This window comes from Lagenorhynchus albirostris, chromosome 15, assembly GCF_949774975.1.
Source record: "Lagenorhynchus albirostris chromosome 15, mLagAlb1.1, whole genome shotgun sequence".
Lineage (NCBI taxonomy): Eukaryota > Metazoa > Chordata > Mammalia > Artiodactyla > Delphinidae > Lagenorhynchus > Lagenorhynchus albirostris.
The window spans coordinates 8,437,606-8,455,775 of record NC_083109.1 but is presented as its reverse complement, the minus strand read 5'-3'; the positions used below and the strand labels follow the sequence as shown (position 1 = coordinate 8,455,775).

Genomic DNA, 18,170 nt, shown 5'->3' with positions numbered 1-18,170 from the left:
CTGGTGAGGGTGACTTACATGCTTAGCAATGACACCAACTTAAACGGTTTGCAATCACACTACCCTTCCTCAAGCTTCTTCCAAGACTGAACTGATAAGAATGGAAAAACCACCAACAACCAACTTTACCTTTGCTTGGGGGACTGAGAATCACAGAAGGCAATTGACTTACCCGGTTTGGCCCTCTTTTTCTAGTTCTCTTCATTCAACTTGACCACTTTCTAGAAGTTACTTAAGAGTAACATATTCTTAAAGAGTTGCTTCAGCCCAGCCTCCTGGTCGGGCAGTCAGGGAAAAGGACCAGGCTAGAGACTGTGGGACGCCAGGTCTTGGAACTCCCGGCTGTGGCCAGATTTAAAGGGAAATGTCCTTCAACGAGAATAAATCACGTGAGCAATGAGCAATCATTGCCAGAGTTCCAGCTGGAGGCCATTTTGTTAAGGAGTGCGCCTTTGGGGGAAAAAAAAGGCCATACAGGTGCACACCAGTCCCCCTCATAATAAAATATAACAAAGGAGGCAATTAAGTTCAGTTAGGGGCATACAGCTTTAAATTAGATAATGTATTCAAAAGGCAGTCTATAAACTGTGAAGTGTGTTAATGTAAGGCCTTATTATTATTACCCTTACTTCTGTGAAAATGCACGGGTTGCTACCCAGGCACGGGCTATGGCTAGTTAAAGGGCCAGGGGATAGACAGGCTTGAGTGAATAGGTTTCCGGGGAAGGGAAACAGAGGCGAAAGAGTTAAGCTCCCCAGAAAACCAATTTATGCAAAGGGCTGGATCCTGACTGGCATTCAGGCCAGGGCTAAGATCTGAATTACAAATTTACAGAATTTGCTGCTCTGTAAGTAATTTCTTTTCTTCCTAATGGAGCCTGTAATTTCCAGGGGGGCTGGACTCCCTTTATTTCCACTGATAGAGTGAACAAGATCTAGACCACAGAGGAACCTAATCCTACTCACCGAGCAAACTGCCTTTTTAAAAGGCCGAAAAAGGGACATTGGGAGGATAAAAGCTGATAAGAATCATCTTACATTTCTGCAAAGCGCATTCCCTGCATTTGCAACCTGGGTGAGTTAATAATGGAAATCATTTTGCTTTCCTTCTAAGGTAGGGTGGCGATCTGATTTTATTTTGTAAGGCTTAAGGTCAACTTGGGATTATTTGACAAAAGAAATGATACTCGTCAGGTCTGCTCCCTTCCAGGCACTTTGAGAGAGAGCCAGCAGAACACAGATTCTAGCCTCTTGGAATCTAATTAAAGGGGACCCCAGTGCATCTGTTTGCAAACAAACAACAACAGTCCAGCTAGAGAGTCTGCGTGTGTGTGTGTGTGTGTGTGTGTGTGTGTGTGTGTATTTAAATCCCCGATAATTTGTTTAAAGGGCAGGGGGGTACAATAAAACCAGTTTGGCATTTTCTTGGGTGGTATGTGTCCCTTTCCCCAAGAGGATGAATTCATGAGAGACCTCAGGGGCTGCTGAGAACAACTGTGCCTTTGAATGAATTCTTTTATGGATATCAGTCCAGAAGTCGCCGTTGGCTGGAGCTGGAAAGCAGAGTTTTTTGATTTTTGTTTTCCCCGATTGCAGCCATTTCAGCTCAAAGGCCCAGTTCCTGGAAAGGGTACTTCTTCATGACATTGGAGAAGACACTCTTCCATGTGCACCTAAAAATAAAGAAGTCAATAATTCAATGAGTATGTCAACTTCAAAAAGGTACCTTTGCCCCCTCCTCCAGGTCTTAATTTCTCTTTCAGTTTCAGGGTGTTCTTAACATTTTACTGTGTGCCGTTTTGCTATCCAAATGGCATTCCTGGGTTCTGTAGTTTGAAGAACTTCAGTCCTTCTGTGAATCCGTGTCCTGGGAGCTTTCCTGAGCTCACTTGGGAACTGTGTGCTCTTTTCACACTAGGTCAGCAGGAGCATGGAAATTAGTATTTATTGTAAACGCATCAGGAATTGGCTCGCCAGTCAAAACCAAACAAACTCCACAAAACTCAGAAATGGAGTTTGAACTTGCTTCTCAGGCTACAACTGGCTTTAGAATCCCCCCAATAAGCCATTTATTTGAGTCCTATCTGGCTTAAATTTTCTTAAAAAAAAAAAAAAACAATTTCATTACAAGATTGTTCTCTTTTTTGGCCAGGAGGATGGGAAACCAGTTACAGAAACTGTTGGCATGCCTTCCAGCAAGATTCGCAGCACAGAACTTCTTTTTAAAAATTAAAAAATGTTTTTCTGGGGCGGGAGAGGGTGGGAGGGCTCCTTCTGCATTAGTGACTCAGCCCTGCCTGGGGACATTTCTCTTCAGGGCAAAAAGCCCCTGTGTCCAGTGAGGTGAAGCTTGCAAATAATACTGTCACCTTTCTCAATAGACTGGTATGGTCTGGAGCCCAAAGGTCACACCAGGCAACCCCCCTGGTGTTTAGAGACAAAGCAGTAACCAGCTGCCTGTTTGCCTTGAATCATCCCATGTACTGTAATGGCGATGGTGGAGGTGGAGGGAAAGTCACCCCCCACCAAGGGCTTCCCCAATATTTTTTTTTTTTTTCTTCATTTGGGCAAAGTTAAGCATGCAGACATGAAGCAGCATGAGGTCATTCTCAGCTGGGTGAGTCACAGACACTGAGGACTCTCCAGGTTCGGGCAGGAGGGATGAAGAAACCAACCCCTCTGCAAGGAAAAGGCCTCTGGTCTTTACTGGAAACTGAGCATTCAGGCAGCCCAAGCTGGGAGCCAGCAGGTTCCAGGAGCCAAGGATCTCCCAATTTGTTCTTTTAGAAACATTTTTGTCCCGAACACATTTTCCAAAGGCCTTTTTGCCTAAGCCATTGTTTTATTTGCCTAAGGTATAGGCTTGTCAGGAGAGGATGTTCAATGTTATTTCTAATCACTGTGATGGACTGTACATGCAATGGACTTGTATGAGTCAGTGTATGCATGTGGTTCTGTCGGTTACACGTGTCTGTGTATGATTATGAATGTGTGCATGCACTTATCTGTTCCTGTATAGAAGTAACTATGTTTATAAGTATGAATGTGTGCATATGTGGGTATAAATACACGCTTGGACGTATACATGTGTACCTGTAGTGGACACTTGGGATGACCCTCATCCTCTAGCCGGTAAGGGATCCAGCTTCTCAGCTCAGTGGGAGCAGCTTGCCTGTCCTGACACCTGCCAGGGTGGCCCATGTCTCACCAACAAGGGGACAAACCCTGCCTTGTAGGTATGACCAACTTTATGGTGCAATTCATGCTCCAGGGCCCCCTGGCAGATCAGGACGAAACTCAACTCCAGCTGAGACCAATCCCTGCCCTGCCCTTCTCTTCTTCCCTTTCCCCTAGGAGCCCTCCTTCAGCCTAACACGTGCATCTGAATCCCTGTCTCAGGCTCTGCTCTAGGCGGCGTGGCCTAAGAAAGTGTTTGTATATATGTGCATGTGTGCGTATATACAAATATACATGTGCACACATTTGTATGTGCACGTGCCCACATACAAGGAAATTGAGAAGGATCTGGGAGAAGAGATAAGATGGAAAAAGAGCACTGATTTTCTACTGTGGAAGATAAAGGCATCTCAGACATAGAGCACGAGAGACCTGCTTTCAAAGTTGAAAATTAAAAGATCCTTCAGATGTAAATGTACTTTTTATTAAATCAGAGAAAGATACAGTATACATGGTATCAGTCAATCATATGGCTACTTTGGATCACATTTTAATACACTCATCGTCTTATGTACTCCTCTGTACAAGTATTAAAAAAAACTCAGGTATTTGAATAATCTTCTGTAAATTTTTATTATTAACTGGGGTTATAGGGAGGGTTTTATCAGAGCACATCCTGAGAACATTAGGAAATTACAGACAGACTTGAGATAAGTGTCAGACAGAACAGATGAAGCAAGCCCCTCAGCCATCTGAGAAACATTAATAATGTAAGATTGCAGAGACCGAAATCTTTGTTAGGGATGCAGGATGCGGGATGAAAATGGAGACCTTGGCGCCCCCTAGTGTTGAAAAATAAACTCGCAACTTCACTTATTCGGTTTGGTTTGTTTTTTTTTGAAGTTGTAATCCCCGCCCTTGTCACTGAGCCTCAAAAAGCAATTGTTTTCCCAAATTATGTCAAGCCCTCTCCAGTCAATCTTTTCCCGCTCGTCAGTAACGTTCAAGAACCCTATTTGAAAAACAACTCTTATTCATTCCTTTGTCATTCCCCACACATTCCGTTCCAGAAAATTGGCAACCTCCCAACACAGAGCCCACGTTTTCCCTCCTTGAGACATGAACTTAAACAAACGGATTCTTGTCTCTCCTCTTCAAGCTGAGAGGATGAGCGTGTATTTACTACAAAGCTTAATCCCTTCAGGCAGGCGTTTTCCTTCTGCAACTTACTCATCACCGGCCATTTTTCATAACTTCACCAGAACGCAGTCCTCGGCCCCCTCCCCCTACCTGCTTGGCAACCATCGACTCTTCTGACCTGGCTCGTTAACCTGCTAAACCATCTTGACAGTTATATTTACCAGGAAAGACTGGACCAGAGACAGAAATAATACACCTCAATATACAACAGCTCAGGCTTAATGTGTAAGCAGAATTTCATTTCGTGGCCATCAGAAGAAAAAATATATACATGGAGCGGGGCTGGGGAGGAGACTGAGTGGGGAGAAGACCTCTTGGTGGCGGAACTTGGTGGGAACCGTGGTGATTTGTTTACTTGGATTTGCCAACTGGTCCGATGGATACGGGGTCTGTTTGCACTTGAGCGTCCAACATCCGCTTGGGTCCCTGGAGAGAAATATACAAGAAGTTGCATCCTAGTAAAGAGCTGTAGTATCAACAGCAACTGCCATTTATTCAGCACCGACTCTGTGCCACATAAATACACCTTATTCGTGGGCAGTGGGTAAGAGGACGGTTTCCAATGAGATGCCCGAGTTCAGTGCCCAGTTATATTACTTTCTAGCGTTGTGAAATCCTGGACAAATGGCTGAACTCTTTCTGCTTCAGTTTCCTCATCTTTAGAATGGAGGTGATAACATTTATCTCGGAGGGGTTGTTCCAAGATAAAGTGAGTCCTGACTTGTACTTAGTACCTGGGGTGTAGAAAACCTGCCACAGTTAGAGCTCACTTCCGTCACCCTCTCTAATCACTTTCTAACCACACTGCCTGTTTGCTTTTCTTACAAAACGTATCTTTGCAAAGTTTTCATGTAATGCCAAGTAGGCTGCTTTCTGTTAGAATCCAAGCAGCATATGGAGGAGGAGGGAAAAAGGGGCAGAATGAAGGGGATGTCACTAGGAGGGCAAAGGTCAGGCAGGGAGTGGTTGGCGGTGCAGTCTCTGAGAAGCTAAACTGAGGGCTGAGGCTGGGCTGGGTGGGGGTGAGGGGGGCCAGAAGCTCGTTTCCTGTAGGTGACAGGGCCTCGATGGGTCCCTGGCTGGTGCCAGTCCCGCTGCCGGCGTTGCCCTCTCAGGAAAGGGGTCAAACAACCCCAGGGAAACGTGTCCAGCCTGACAGTCCTCAGGGCTTGATCGGATCCTTGCAAAATGGCAGGAAACCCCTCCCTCCTTCTCCACCACTGTTGGGAGTCTCCTGACAATGGAAGATGGAGGACTTGAAGGATAAGCACTTCCACCTCAAAGGGACGTTTCCGTAATTAAAGAGATGATGAATATAAGTGAAGCACAGCCTCAGAGGAAGGGCTCGGTGACTTGAATTGTAATTATTATCTAGAACCTGCCCACGTCTTGGCATCTCTGCAGGCATCACAATGCCACACCGCCACTGGCTCTCCCAGGTAACCCTAGAAGTGTTACCCTGGGCATCTGTTTCTGCTCTTGCCACTCTATAAGCCATTTCTGCACTATAGCAGCAAAATAGTCTTTAAAGGCCATAAACAAAGGTCCTTGCTTAACACCCTTTAATAGCTTCCCAATTTAAGTAGGATTATGTCAACATTCTTTCCACAGCCTGTACAGCCAGCCTGAGCTGCCCACTGCTCCAACCTTAGCGACTTTTATTATTCACCTAGCTCACCAACTCCCAGCAACGGGGCCTCAAACATACAAAGCTCATTCCCACCCCAGGGCCCTTGCACATGCTGTTCCCTCCTGCTGGAACAAAGAGCCTTGCTCTCTTCCTGTCTGGCACCGATAATCAATCCTGTCTCATCTCAAATATTATCTCCTCAGAAACACTTTCTGGATCCATAGATTCCAAGCTGCACACGTACTGCTGTCCTCATCCCCAGCGTAACCCTATCACATCACCATGTTTATTTCCCCTCCGTGACTTCCCACACTAACATTTTTGTGTTTTAATTTATCTACTTTATAGTTCCATGTGTCCCACTAGAAAGTGAGCCTCAAACTGAGGTTCTACACACATACTCAAGGACACAAAGATGAGACAGAAATAGATGACACTGATGATAAAGTTTTAAACTTGGGGCCTGAGAGTCTGTATTTCTAATAAACTCCCCAGAGATGCTTCTAAAGACCCAACTGGGGCCAGAGGAACCACAGCCCTCGCCGAACCTCCACTATAATATTAGAGGCCACCAGTGTCTACAGATACTCATGAAACGGCATAGTTAGGAATGATTAGGGCAGTCTGCTTCACGTAACTACCCCATCTTCACTGCAACATGAAGGTGAACCCCGGTTCACTGGCCCCATAGCTGATGCCAGTGGTATTGCCTTGCCTGGCCCTCCTGGCTCAACCCACGTTCCCACGGGCCCTGGGTATGATTTCACTTGTCTCTCTTTCTTATTACTTGGGTGATGATTCTTCTCCCTGTTTGCCAGGATTTACGTTATCCCAGATATAATGAAACCTTTACTAGTAGCGTATTTCACTCCATCTATTCGTTCATCAACAGACACTGCTGGGGTGTCGACTGTGTTCTAGCCACACGCTGGCGGGATGGAGGGGACAGCACGTCTGCCTGTGACAGGTCTGGTCACTGCCTTCCCTAAGCTAACAGTCTGAAGAAGGAGACAAAAAAGAACCAAATGGACACAAATAAAGAACCCCAAGCTTAATTCATTATTTAATGTCTGGCCTCCACTCACCCCTCACTGGACTTCCCCAGAGGGAAGGCGCTAGGAAGTTTTAGCCTGGTCTGTATACCCACCACCCAGGGCCAGGCTCACAGCAGCTTCCCTGGTGCAAACTCCACAAGGCTGACTTTGGCCACAGACGAGTATCCCTGCTTCTCATCATCACCTGTTCCTGCCAACCCACCCCATCCTTGTATTCCCTCTCCTCCAGCCAGACTGAGCCTCAGATCCGTGCCGTCTCCCCCCACACCTTTGTTCCCATGGCCTGGACCTCACCTGCCTTCAGACTTCCCCTTGCCTCATCCCTCTACAGGTTAACTTGAGGTCCCTCCTCACATGGAACCTCTGAGAAGCCCCCGCCCCCCTCCTCCTAAACCCAAGGCCAGGCCACGTCCTCACCCTCAGGCTCCCTTCCCATGCCCGCCCCTGCCTCCCACCCCCCCCACCCCCCCCCCCACCCCCGCCATCAGCGTCACACCTGCCTGTGGCCGCGGAAAAGCGATGCCTGCGCCCACCTTGCTCTCTGCGCCTGGCACACAGCAGGTCCTCGGTGTTTGACCAAGGCCCAGCCCCCCCCGGCCAGCCGGTCCCCTTTGGAAAAACCCAGAAAGAAGAGGCGAACCGTCCACCCACCAGGCCCTTGAAGAAGCCCCCGAGGGGCGGTCGCCGCTTCTCGAGCCTCTTCTGGGACTTGTCCCCGTCCCGCAGCGAGTTCGCCTCCCCCGGGGCCTCCACGCGCGGGGCCGGCTCGTTGGCTTCCTGCTTGCTGCTCTTCTGCTTCTCGGTCTCGGCAGACGCCTTCTTGTCCTTGGAGGCGCCCTCTTTGCCCTTCTGGCCGGCGGCTGCCGGTTCTGACTCCGGCGGCACCACCGCCTTCTCAGTGGCCTCTGGGGCCTAGAGCAAGTTCAAACAAAATGCGTTTTTAGTGGCTGCAAGACAACGCTCAGTGGCAGGTGAGTAAACATGTTAGAGATGTTCAAAGGTTGGATGGTGCCTACGTGTTCAGGATTCCTGGGTGAGGTGGAAAAAAGTAAGAAAAATGTGTAAATACTTTTTATGGTATGAGGTCACAGTGGGGACATTTATTTACCAATCTGCTCATTCATTCATTAATGAAAACTTCCCCAGCAAGCATTCTTTACTCCTTCTTCGGGAACTAGAACCTGGGTTTTCCCTGGAGAACCACCCTTCTCGCTGGTTTATTCCCTGTGGTTTCGACACACTCATTTCATCCCTGGACAAAGGGCACACGACTCAGGCCTGGCCGGTCAGAGCACTGCATGTGATTGGGCTGCTGGGATTGGTTCCAGCTGGCCAAAGGCAGCTAAACCTGGGCTAATCTCAGGGCTTTGCTAAAGCAACCGAGAGAGAGGTCAGTTCCCTTTCCATGAACTTGAAGCTGGGAAGATGAAAGCCTGGAGCTTCCAGAACCACCACCATTTCCAAAGAAAAATCCTGGAAGTGGAATTTCTTTTTTCTTGAAAAATGAACCATGAGGCACAGAGGAAAGCAGAGCTGAGAGATGAAGAGAGAGAAAGGGGAAAAAAGAGCCCTCGTATGGATGGCATTACGCATGCCCCTGGATCTAGCCGTTCCTGAAGCCCCTTTTTGTATGAGCCAGCTTTGAGGGGATTTCTCCCACTTGCAACCACACGTCACTCTTCTTGGGATGCCTGGTCTTTTCTTCATGATTATGTCTATCTTAATTTCTAGTGTGAAACTGTCATTTCATAAAACAGTGGTAAAAGAAGATAATGGTTTTAGTTGTGAACATACATCTTTTCATGGTAGAGTGAAATGTTTGCATTCCTACTTGGTTCCTACAATTTGGAGGAGTAAGGCTGTAAAATCCAAAATTCTAGGTAAATTACAGACAACCAAAAATCTGTTAGGAAGTAAAAGACTTTTTCCCATAATTTGCTTGAACTGAAACGACTCTGGGGGTCAGACAGATAAAACGAAAGCATGAAAGAGGCTAGGGGTAAGAATAATCATATGGTGAACTTATTTCCCCAGTTGTGAAAGCAGCATAAGGCCAAAGAAATATTTCTCTAGTGTACGAAAAACAGTTCAAGCTCTGCTGGCTTTGATGCTGGGGAGACAATTTGCAGTAGGGGGCACTGTGGTGAATTGAATGCCACATGCCTTGTCTAAAGGGGCCACAACTGCTCAGACCCACCAAAGATACGATGTGGGATTACAGCCCCAGTGCTGTCATATCTTCTATGTTTTCAGATGGAAGCTTGAAATCGAATTATTTCAAATGCAAAATATGTCAGTTTAAAAATATTGACATCGAAAGTTTTAAAGCCCTGTTCACAGCAAACAACCACAACACAGTTATCCCTGTGGGCTACATTTGGCCCACTGGATACATATTTACAACTTATGATTCATAAAATGTATGTGTTGTCCCCAAGTCACAAAGTTCTAGGACAAAGTGACAGTTTTGATTCAGAGGGCATAGAACTGTCATTTCACATCAGTGAATCAAACACACCCCTTAGAAATGAGCAGGAAGACAGAGAAAATTCCCCTGTCCCGAAGGCCTCCCCAGGCTGCAGCGCCCTCCTGGAGGTCAGAACTCCTTGGAGAACAAAGCCTCAGACATCCAGTGCAGCCCAAGAAGATGTTTTACAAGCACATATCCTGAATATTTCTGTTGGATCCCAGTTGCCAAAGTTGTAGCAAATGCTAAGATACAGATGTCGAGTATAACAGAGGGCCTAGAGCAGATACTCGCCTTAGAAAGAGACAGAAACTCCCACCGTGCTGCTCTGCACAAAGGCCAGAAACCAGTGACCCTGCTCAAACACCCTGTTAACTGTTTTCGTTGCATAGAAGATTTTAAGATACAGTGAGTAGTTAAAAGCTCAGTGTCTGGAGTCAAAAGAACATGGTGTGGGGACTTCCCTGGTGGCGCAGTGGTTGAGAATCTGCCTGCCAATGCAGGGGACACAGGTTCGAGCCCTGGTCCGGGAAGATCTCACATGCCGCGGAACAACTAAGCCCGTGTGCCACAACTACTGAGCCTGCGCTCTAGAGCCCGCGAGCCACAACTACTGAAGCCCATGTGCCACAACTACTGAAGCCCGTGCGCCTAGAGCCCGTGCTCCACAACAAGAGAAACCACTGTGGTGAGAAGCCCGCGCACCGCAACAAAGAGTAGCCCCCGCTCGCCACAACTAGAGGAAGCCCGCGTGCAGCAACGAAGACCCAACGCAGCCAAAATAAATAAATAAATAAATAAATAAATAAATAATAAAATTAAAAATTAAAAACAAAAACATGGTGTGGTTCTGGTTTCATCACATCCTTGCTGTATGACCTGGAATAAATGGTGTGATCTCTCAGCTTCCTCTTCTGTATGGGAGTAACAAACAAACAAATCATACTTCATGGTGTTGTGAGGATGAAATTAGCTAGTAATGGAAAGCCCACTGCACACAGTGTCTGGATGCCAAACATAAAGGGACCAACCGTCTTGGTCTGTCTGGGAGTGAGGGGGTTCTAGGACATGGAACCTGCCTTTTTAAAACCAGGAACGTCCCGGGCCCACTGGGATGAGTTGGTGGTCCTGGCTTAACACTAGCAGCAGCGACTCTGAGTGGCTAAGCATCCGAGCTGCGGGTGTAGACAAGGCGCTCAAGAAATACAGACACCTGCTGAATCGAGCCCCCGTGTCTCTCCAGCCTCATCTTCTATCCCACCCCCCCACTCATTCTGCTCCAGCCACTCGGTGCTTTTTCTTCTTGAACAAACTTATTCTCAATTCAGAGCTTCCTACTGGCTGTGCTTCTGCTCGGTCTGTCTCCAGGGCTTCAGATGACTGCTTCTTTCCCAGAAGGTCTCAGCTCAAATGTCATCACCTCCTTGGAGACACAGTCCCTGATTAGAGGGTCTAAAGATGCCTGACCCCCCTTCTTGTGGAACACTGCTGAATTTTCTTTTTTTTTTTTTAACTACCTTTCCCTATTGTATTTTTTAAAAAATATTTATTTATTCGGCTGTGTTGGGTCTTCGTTGCTGCATGCAGGCTTTCTCCAGTTGTGGCGGGGGGGGCTACTCTTCCTTGTGGTGCGCAGGCTTCTCATTGCTGTGGCTTCTATTGTTGCAGAGCATGGGCTTCAGTAGTTGTGGCACATGGGCTCAGTAGTTGTGGCACGCGGGCTCAGTAGTTGTGGCTCGCGAGCTCTAGAGCACCGGCTCAGTAGTTATAGCGCGGGGGCTTCGTTGTGCCGCAACACGTGGGGTCTTCCCGGACCAGGGCTGGAACCTGTGTCTCCCGCGTTGGCAGGTGGATTCCTAACCCCTGCGCCACCAGGGAAGCCCCTGAATTTTCTTTATGTTTGCAGTCATCACGGGGATTTCTTTGCTCACCTGGAAATGTTCTGATTCCCTCCGGAGCACGAAACTCCTCTGTGTCTCTTCCATTGCTTTATCCCCAGCACCTCACCTGACACATGGTAAGTCGCCATCAAAATGGGCTGGATGAATGGCCAGCAACTCGCCTTCCAAGTGTTCCCAAAATACTTCCCTTAGCACATCACTTGGGTGTGAAGTGGGAAGTCCCTACAAACCAACAGCTCTCATGGGACACTGATTTTTTTTCAAGAGGGGAGCTTTCAATGGGTCATATCCATCTACCACATGGTTATTACTCCATCCCTATTAGGCCTAATTTTTTTAAAAAAATGGCTTAGAAACGAACTTCTGGAAACCATACATGGCTGGTTCCTTACCTTCAGAGTGAGCTAAGAATCGGAACTGTGCGTGACTGCTTTGTCATGAAATGCAGAAGATTTAGAACCTTTGCTTGGGGCTTGACGCTGTCTCAAAATTTATAACGAAAATGATTCCCATCTGAATAATCCGAGTGTCTCCTCTCCTAGAACCCAGGGATGCTGGCAGGAAGCTGGAGGACAAGGTTACTGGAGCATCCCGCTTGATTCAGACACTGGAAGCCAACCCAGGCTGGGAATTTCTTGGGCTTTTTTTCATGGAAACATCAACTAAGGCTTTTATAACTCAGAGGGCAAATCTAACAGGAGCAGAGAATGTCTGTTCCCACCCCCCAAAGTTAAACGAAGCATTTGTCATCTCCCAATAGTACACACCAATCTTCTCACGTCTGGATCCAAAGCCCTGGAAAATAGAATGCTCAAAACATTTCTAGATGAGTGTAAATAGAATGACGTTTCCAGCTCATTCAAATTTCCACTGACTGTTTTCAGATTTTAGAATCACCAAAATGACTGGCATAACTGTTTCACTGTCAGATTCCAGACAAAATGTACAAACATATTTCAGTGTTTCATGGTGAATGACGTAAGTTTATCATGTTTCCAAGGTAGTAACCTTTGGGATTTTTGGTTCCAAAGTGGTCCAGAGTATGGGTTTGGGGGGGGCAGGTATAGTAATAAGTTAAAAAAGAAAAATGAAAATAATTTGAATGCACTAAAAAGCAATATATTCCATGTCGAAATATACAGGATAAACTAATTATTATGGAAGTAGAAATATCATAAATTATTTAGTAATTGCTGGAATTTGTGTGTGCGTGTGATATGAACAACATTACAGGGTGATACTTTCTCATCAGAAGCACAATAATAATAGTAATAAAACAACAGCAACAGCTATGGCTTTATATGGTGAAGCCATATAAAGCCAATGTGGAAGTATTTGGAGTAAGGAAGTAATTAAGGTTAATTGAGGTCATAAAGATGGGGCCTTGATCCAATAGGATTAGTGTCTTTGTAAGAAGAGACACCAAAATACTCATTCTCTCTCCTCTCTATGGTATTTTGTTATGGCAGCTCATGCTGATAAACACAGCAACTAACACTTGTTGAGTCCCTATACCAGGAATGTTCTAAGTGCTTTACATGTATGGATTCACCTAAACATGACAGCCCTATAAGGCAGCACTTTTCCTAGCTCCATTATACACATGAGAAACTGAGGCATGGAGAGATTGGTAATTTGCCTTTGGTCACACAGCTAAAAAATAGCTGAGCCAGGATTCAAACCCGGGCAGTTTGAGTCTGCAACCCATGCTCTTAACCACATCTCTGTATTACCAAAATTAGAACAAGAATATTTGATGACATTTTTGTGGAGGTATATTTCTAAGTTAAAAAAGAGTGCAGGTTATAAAATAGGGTGTTGAGCATGAGATGATCCCACTGGGGAAAAAACAATACATATATTTATAAAAATGTCATAGCTGTCTCTTTAGGATAGAGAAAATGATAGAAACGAACCACCTGACCCCATGTCTTTCACACATCTATTCCAGAAAAAGCTCCTACTATGTACCAGGCACCATGCAGTGTGATAAAAAAAATAAATAAATAAAAGAGGCCCCTTCCTTGCTCTACAAATACTCCAGACAGGGGCGGGAAGGGGTAGGGGAGACATGGACATATGACTTATTTCCATGTGTGACAAGTGCCATGAAGTAAAAGGACAAGATGCAGGGATGATGGGTGGAAAGGGAACAGCTTTTTGAGGAGGTGACGTTTAGGCCAAGATGTGAAGAATGGGAAAGAATTGTCCATGTGGAGAGAGGGAAGAGCACATGAAGGTGCTTTGCGGCAAGAAATAGCTGAGGAACTCTAGCTTGTTCGTGCTTGCATCTGCAAAGCCCAAAATGGTGCCTGGTATACAGTAGGCACCCAGCCTAGAGACATCAAATGAGTTGGCTGTGGTTGAGAATTGCATCAGAAATAAGGCTGCAGAGAACCAAGAACAGGCCAGCTAAACCCACCATTGAACCGAGTTTACAGATCACTTACTTGGTAGCTGGAGTCTTTCCCATTTATTTCTTCTGAGTGGGTGATCCCTCCATCCCCTTTCACTGACTAAAATAACAAACAGACAATGGCCTTTCAGCTACCACAAGCACAGCAACATGGAGAATGCAAGGGAGGTTGTGAAATGGATAACCTCAGTCATTCATTGTTGAGATTCAAGGTCAGGACAAATGGAAGACCAACTAGAAACGCCTTCCTCATGAGTCACATGATTTCTATGTGGTCTATAACCAGAGTCTGATTAAATTCAAGTGTTGGTCTCCAAAAATAACTACAATAAAAGTCTTAAACCCTGGGATTAGGTAATTCTGGGATAAATAAATGATGATGAAAATACTGATGTTGGAACCAGAAGGTGGTTGAACATGTAGAATGAATGAATAAGTAAACAAACAATTAAACCATTGGTAGCTATCTATTGGTAACATTTAAGTGGTGGGTGTTTTGCTGTAGTATTTTTTGCCCCTGGCGGAGTGATGGACTGTCGAACACTCTATTTTCCAATCTTTAGTGCCCCCTGTGGCCGGCGGCATCAGGGACAGGGCTGAATGGGGCTGACATCACAGATTTGGGCCCTTAAATCAAAAATCTAAGCTAAAGGTTCTACAAGTGTGACACCGGGACCAGCAGCTTCAGCATCACCTGGGAATTTGACAGAAATAGAAACCCTGAGAACTACACCAGATCTACTGAGTCAATAACTCTCGGGGTTGGGACCCAGCAATCTGTGTTTTAATAAGCCCTCCAGGTGATTCTGAGGCATCACTGCTTTAAGCTAACTGGCCATAGACAAATACAGACCAATACTGGAGTCTGTAGTTTTAGCTGTGGATTTAGTAATGTTCTATGCTTGATGCTTGATAGAAGACCTAAGAAGTCTGGCAATGAAATGTTCAGTTATTAACAATTTGGACTCAGGTCTAACCCCACATATTTTTTCAATGCTTATGGTCTCCTCCTCCTGGCTAGAGGGAGGGATTGTAGAAGTGGAGGTTAAGCTCTGTGGCACAAAGAAGAAGACTTTAGATTCCACTGTTATTATATTGGCTGTTCTGCTTGCGGACAGCAAGAACCTATATAACACCTGCACGGAGAACAGTTACAAACATTAAAGCATTCAGTACTTTTTTTTACTGGTTAATATTATGCGCCTCTATAATCTGAGATAGGGTACTCATATTAGCAGAGATAATAAAAATTATTATTTACAAAGGCTAACTTTTAGTGGAGTGCTAAGTGCCCGGAACTGTACCAAATGAGATAATAACATGCGTTAGTTCGTTTATTTATCACTCCACAGTCTTAAGATAGAGGAACAATTTTATTGCTCGTTTTACCAGCAAGAAAATGGAAGCTTCGAGAAACTAACATGGGTCATGGAAGTAGCAGGTTGGGAGCCATGATTTGGCACTATGGCAATGAGTCCATCTTCTATATTCTTATTTATTTTTTTACTTTTGGCTGCTTTTGGGTCTTTGTTGCTGCACGCGGGCTTTTCTCTGGTTGCGACTTCATTGTAGTGTGCAGGCTTCTCGTTGCGGTGGCTTCTCTTGTTGTGGAGCACCGGCTCTAGGCGCGCGGGCTTCCGTAGCTGTGGCTCGTGGGCTCTAGAGCGTAGGCTCAGTAGTTGTGGCACACGGGCTTAGCTGTTCCGCGGCATGTGGGATCTTCCCGGACCAGGGCTTGAACCCGTGTCTCCTGCATTGGCAGGCGGATTCTTAACCACTGCACCACCAGGGAAGCCCCATCTTCTACATTCTTAACCTCCTCCCCACACTGCCCGTAGAAGGTAGGAGGTACCATTCAACGAACAAACACTTATTGAGCATCTACTATGAAGCTACCTAATTAGGAAAAATGATAAGGGCTTGGATAAGGTGGAGGTTGAAAATCTCAGATAGGGATATTTATGGGACATGCCTATCATCAGGGCACAAATATGCTTATCTTTACTGCTTTGTGCTGTTCTCTGATTCAGAAGACTTGACTAGGACTGTCTATGATTGAACACAGTATGAGAATTCCAATATCCTTCCTACCCCCAAAGCAACCTTTCCAGAGCTAGGCTACTAGGACCTTGATACCTACTTCTTCATTGATTAGGAATGGAGAAGCCATTCCTGAACTCTTTCTTCAGCCTGAACTCCCGGTGTCTGGAAGTTCCATGCACTTTTCTTAGAGATATCATTGTCATGGGTTTCCCCAAGCTGCTCAACCCAAGGGCAAATAAGGATCTGTTCTCTTTGTACAATTTAGACCCATTCAGATGGAAGGTGGTTTTTTTCTTCCTCTAGGTCTTCTGCATTGTTCTACAAGGACCAATTTCTTGAGAACATTTAGAAAAAGAAAGGGCTCTCAGTTATTATTTCTCTCCCTGCAACTAGCTCTTTCAGCTCTCACCCAAGAGTTTTACCACTTTGGGATTTCACGGGGCCTCCAGAATTCAGGCTGTGTTGTAACTGCCCTGCCTACTCAAACATACTCCCTAGGGTCCTGTAGAACACAGGGTCCTGTCCTCATGAGGCAGCCTTTAGGGAATGCTGAAAGGCAAAAACCAACCAACCAACATGGTTTTTTAAAGCAAAACCTGAATGGATAATTAGGAGTCATGTTACACCCGCTAAGAGAGAGAGATTTTTAACTTCCCTTTAATTGTTTCAATTTGGTTAGTGTTAGGTACCTGCCAGTTTAAGGTTAAAGTTGATTTTCTTCTTCCTTCCTTTCCTAGCTAGCCCTTGAGGGAGAATTTGGATTGAATCAGAAGGCTCCCTTGACAGTAGTGGATCTAGGCTACTACCATCCTGAAAACAGACCGTCATGCTGCCAGGGAAATCATTGCAAATAGGTTAAAAGTCTTTAAAAAAAAAAAAAAAAAAGGGAGAATACCTCGAGTTTTTCTAAGATTTTCCTCTGTTGTTCACTTTGAGGCATATAAAACGGTATTTATGCAAAGGTGACTGTATGCTGAGTTTAGACTAAGGGTCTTATTAAGTCCATCTGAGGTCTCTTCAATACCTGCAGTTATTAACAATTCCTCCCCTCCTTCCTCCCTCCTTCCTTCCCTTCTTTCCTTTCTCTTTCCCTCTCTCCCTCTCTCCTTTGTTTTCTTTCTACCCCTCCTCTTTCCTCTTTGCAGAGCCCTCTTTCAGTGACAAATTAAAATAGTTCCTGTTGGGCTTTCTATTCAAAGGACCATAACCTCAGAAGCTTATTTTTCCCAGCTGTCACAAAAAACAGAGTTGCTGTTTAAAGAGACAAAAATGCTTTCAGAGACTATTTAGTACTTTAAAGAACAGTTTGAAGACTATTAAGTAATTGTGGAGATTTCCCAGTATGATACTGAGCAAGTTTCTTTACAAAGAGTTTATTTTTATTCACAAGAATCCAAGATGAAGCATCTCAGGGCATCCAGCCTGCGGTGCTGAAATGGGATCTGGTTGTGAATCCAAGCCTTGCATATTAATGAAATCACTTTTAAATTTCTTTCATTGTGTCATGCATTCCTATAGCTTGATACTCTGAAGAATGCTGGAAGCATCTCTGATATATATCACTTAGGTACTTAAAATTCTAGTGGAAGTGTTTGATGGTCAGTTCAAATCTCTTTGAAAGGAATACAAATGTATTTTGATAGAGATCTATCCCAACTGAAGTTGCGATTTAAAGGAAGAATTGTGATATTTTAATTTAGTGTGAGTAGAGGAGCCCGACTGTTTACTAAATCAACCTCATTACAACAAATCTAAAGAACTGGACCTGCTAGAAAGTTCCAGGATAAACAGAGGTTATGAGTCCAATCTTTGTGTTTTACCAAGACGCTCACCTGAAATGGAATTGGACAATTCAGACAAAACGACACAACCAAGGTAAATCTCGCTTTAGTGACAAGTATATTCAGAAAACTTTCGTCCAAGCTTTATGTAAGACATGTATGAATTCTGCTTTCTCGTGCTTTGTTGTAATTTCAGGTGGAGAATCACAAAAATGGAGCTATGGTTGTTCTATTTACTCTCCAAGAAAATGGCTGCCAGAAGCAGCACAGGAGGCAGCAGTGACAAGGCTCAGCTTTCGAAGCAACGAAAGCCTGACTCTGAATTCCGGCTCTGCTGTCGACCAGCTCCGCGACCTTGGGCAGGTCCCTTAAACACTGAGTCTTCGTGCCCTCATCTGCACAGTGGGGCAGGAAGAGTGTTTGTTTCACAGGGTTTTTAGAACAGTAGCTATTATTATTATTACTATTAATAGCTGAGACCCACCAAATGACTCCAGAGTC

General features: G+C 45.2%; 1 protein-coding gene across 1 annotated transcript in view; it reads right to left on the bottom strand.

The window, feature by feature from the left end:
- Positions 1 to 3,693: 3,693 nt before the first annotated feature.
- BCAS1 (brain enriched myelin associated protein 1) overlaps positions 3,694 to 18,170 on the bottom strand; it is a 158,556-nt gene continuing 144,079 nt past the window's right edge. Inside the window, exons 12-14 of the mRNA XM_060122907.1 lie at positions 13,880 to 13,945; positions 7,713 to 7,973; positions 3,694 to 4,802 (exon numbers count right to left, since the gene is read on the bottom strand). Of these exons, the coding sequence (XP_059978890.1) occupies positions 4,728 to 4,802; positions 7,713 to 7,973; positions 13,880 to 13,945 (402 nt within the window). The 3' untranslated portion in view covers positions 3,694 to 4,727. The remainder of the gene's footprint in view (positions 4,803 to 7,712; positions 7,974 to 13,879; positions 13,946 to 18,170) is intronic.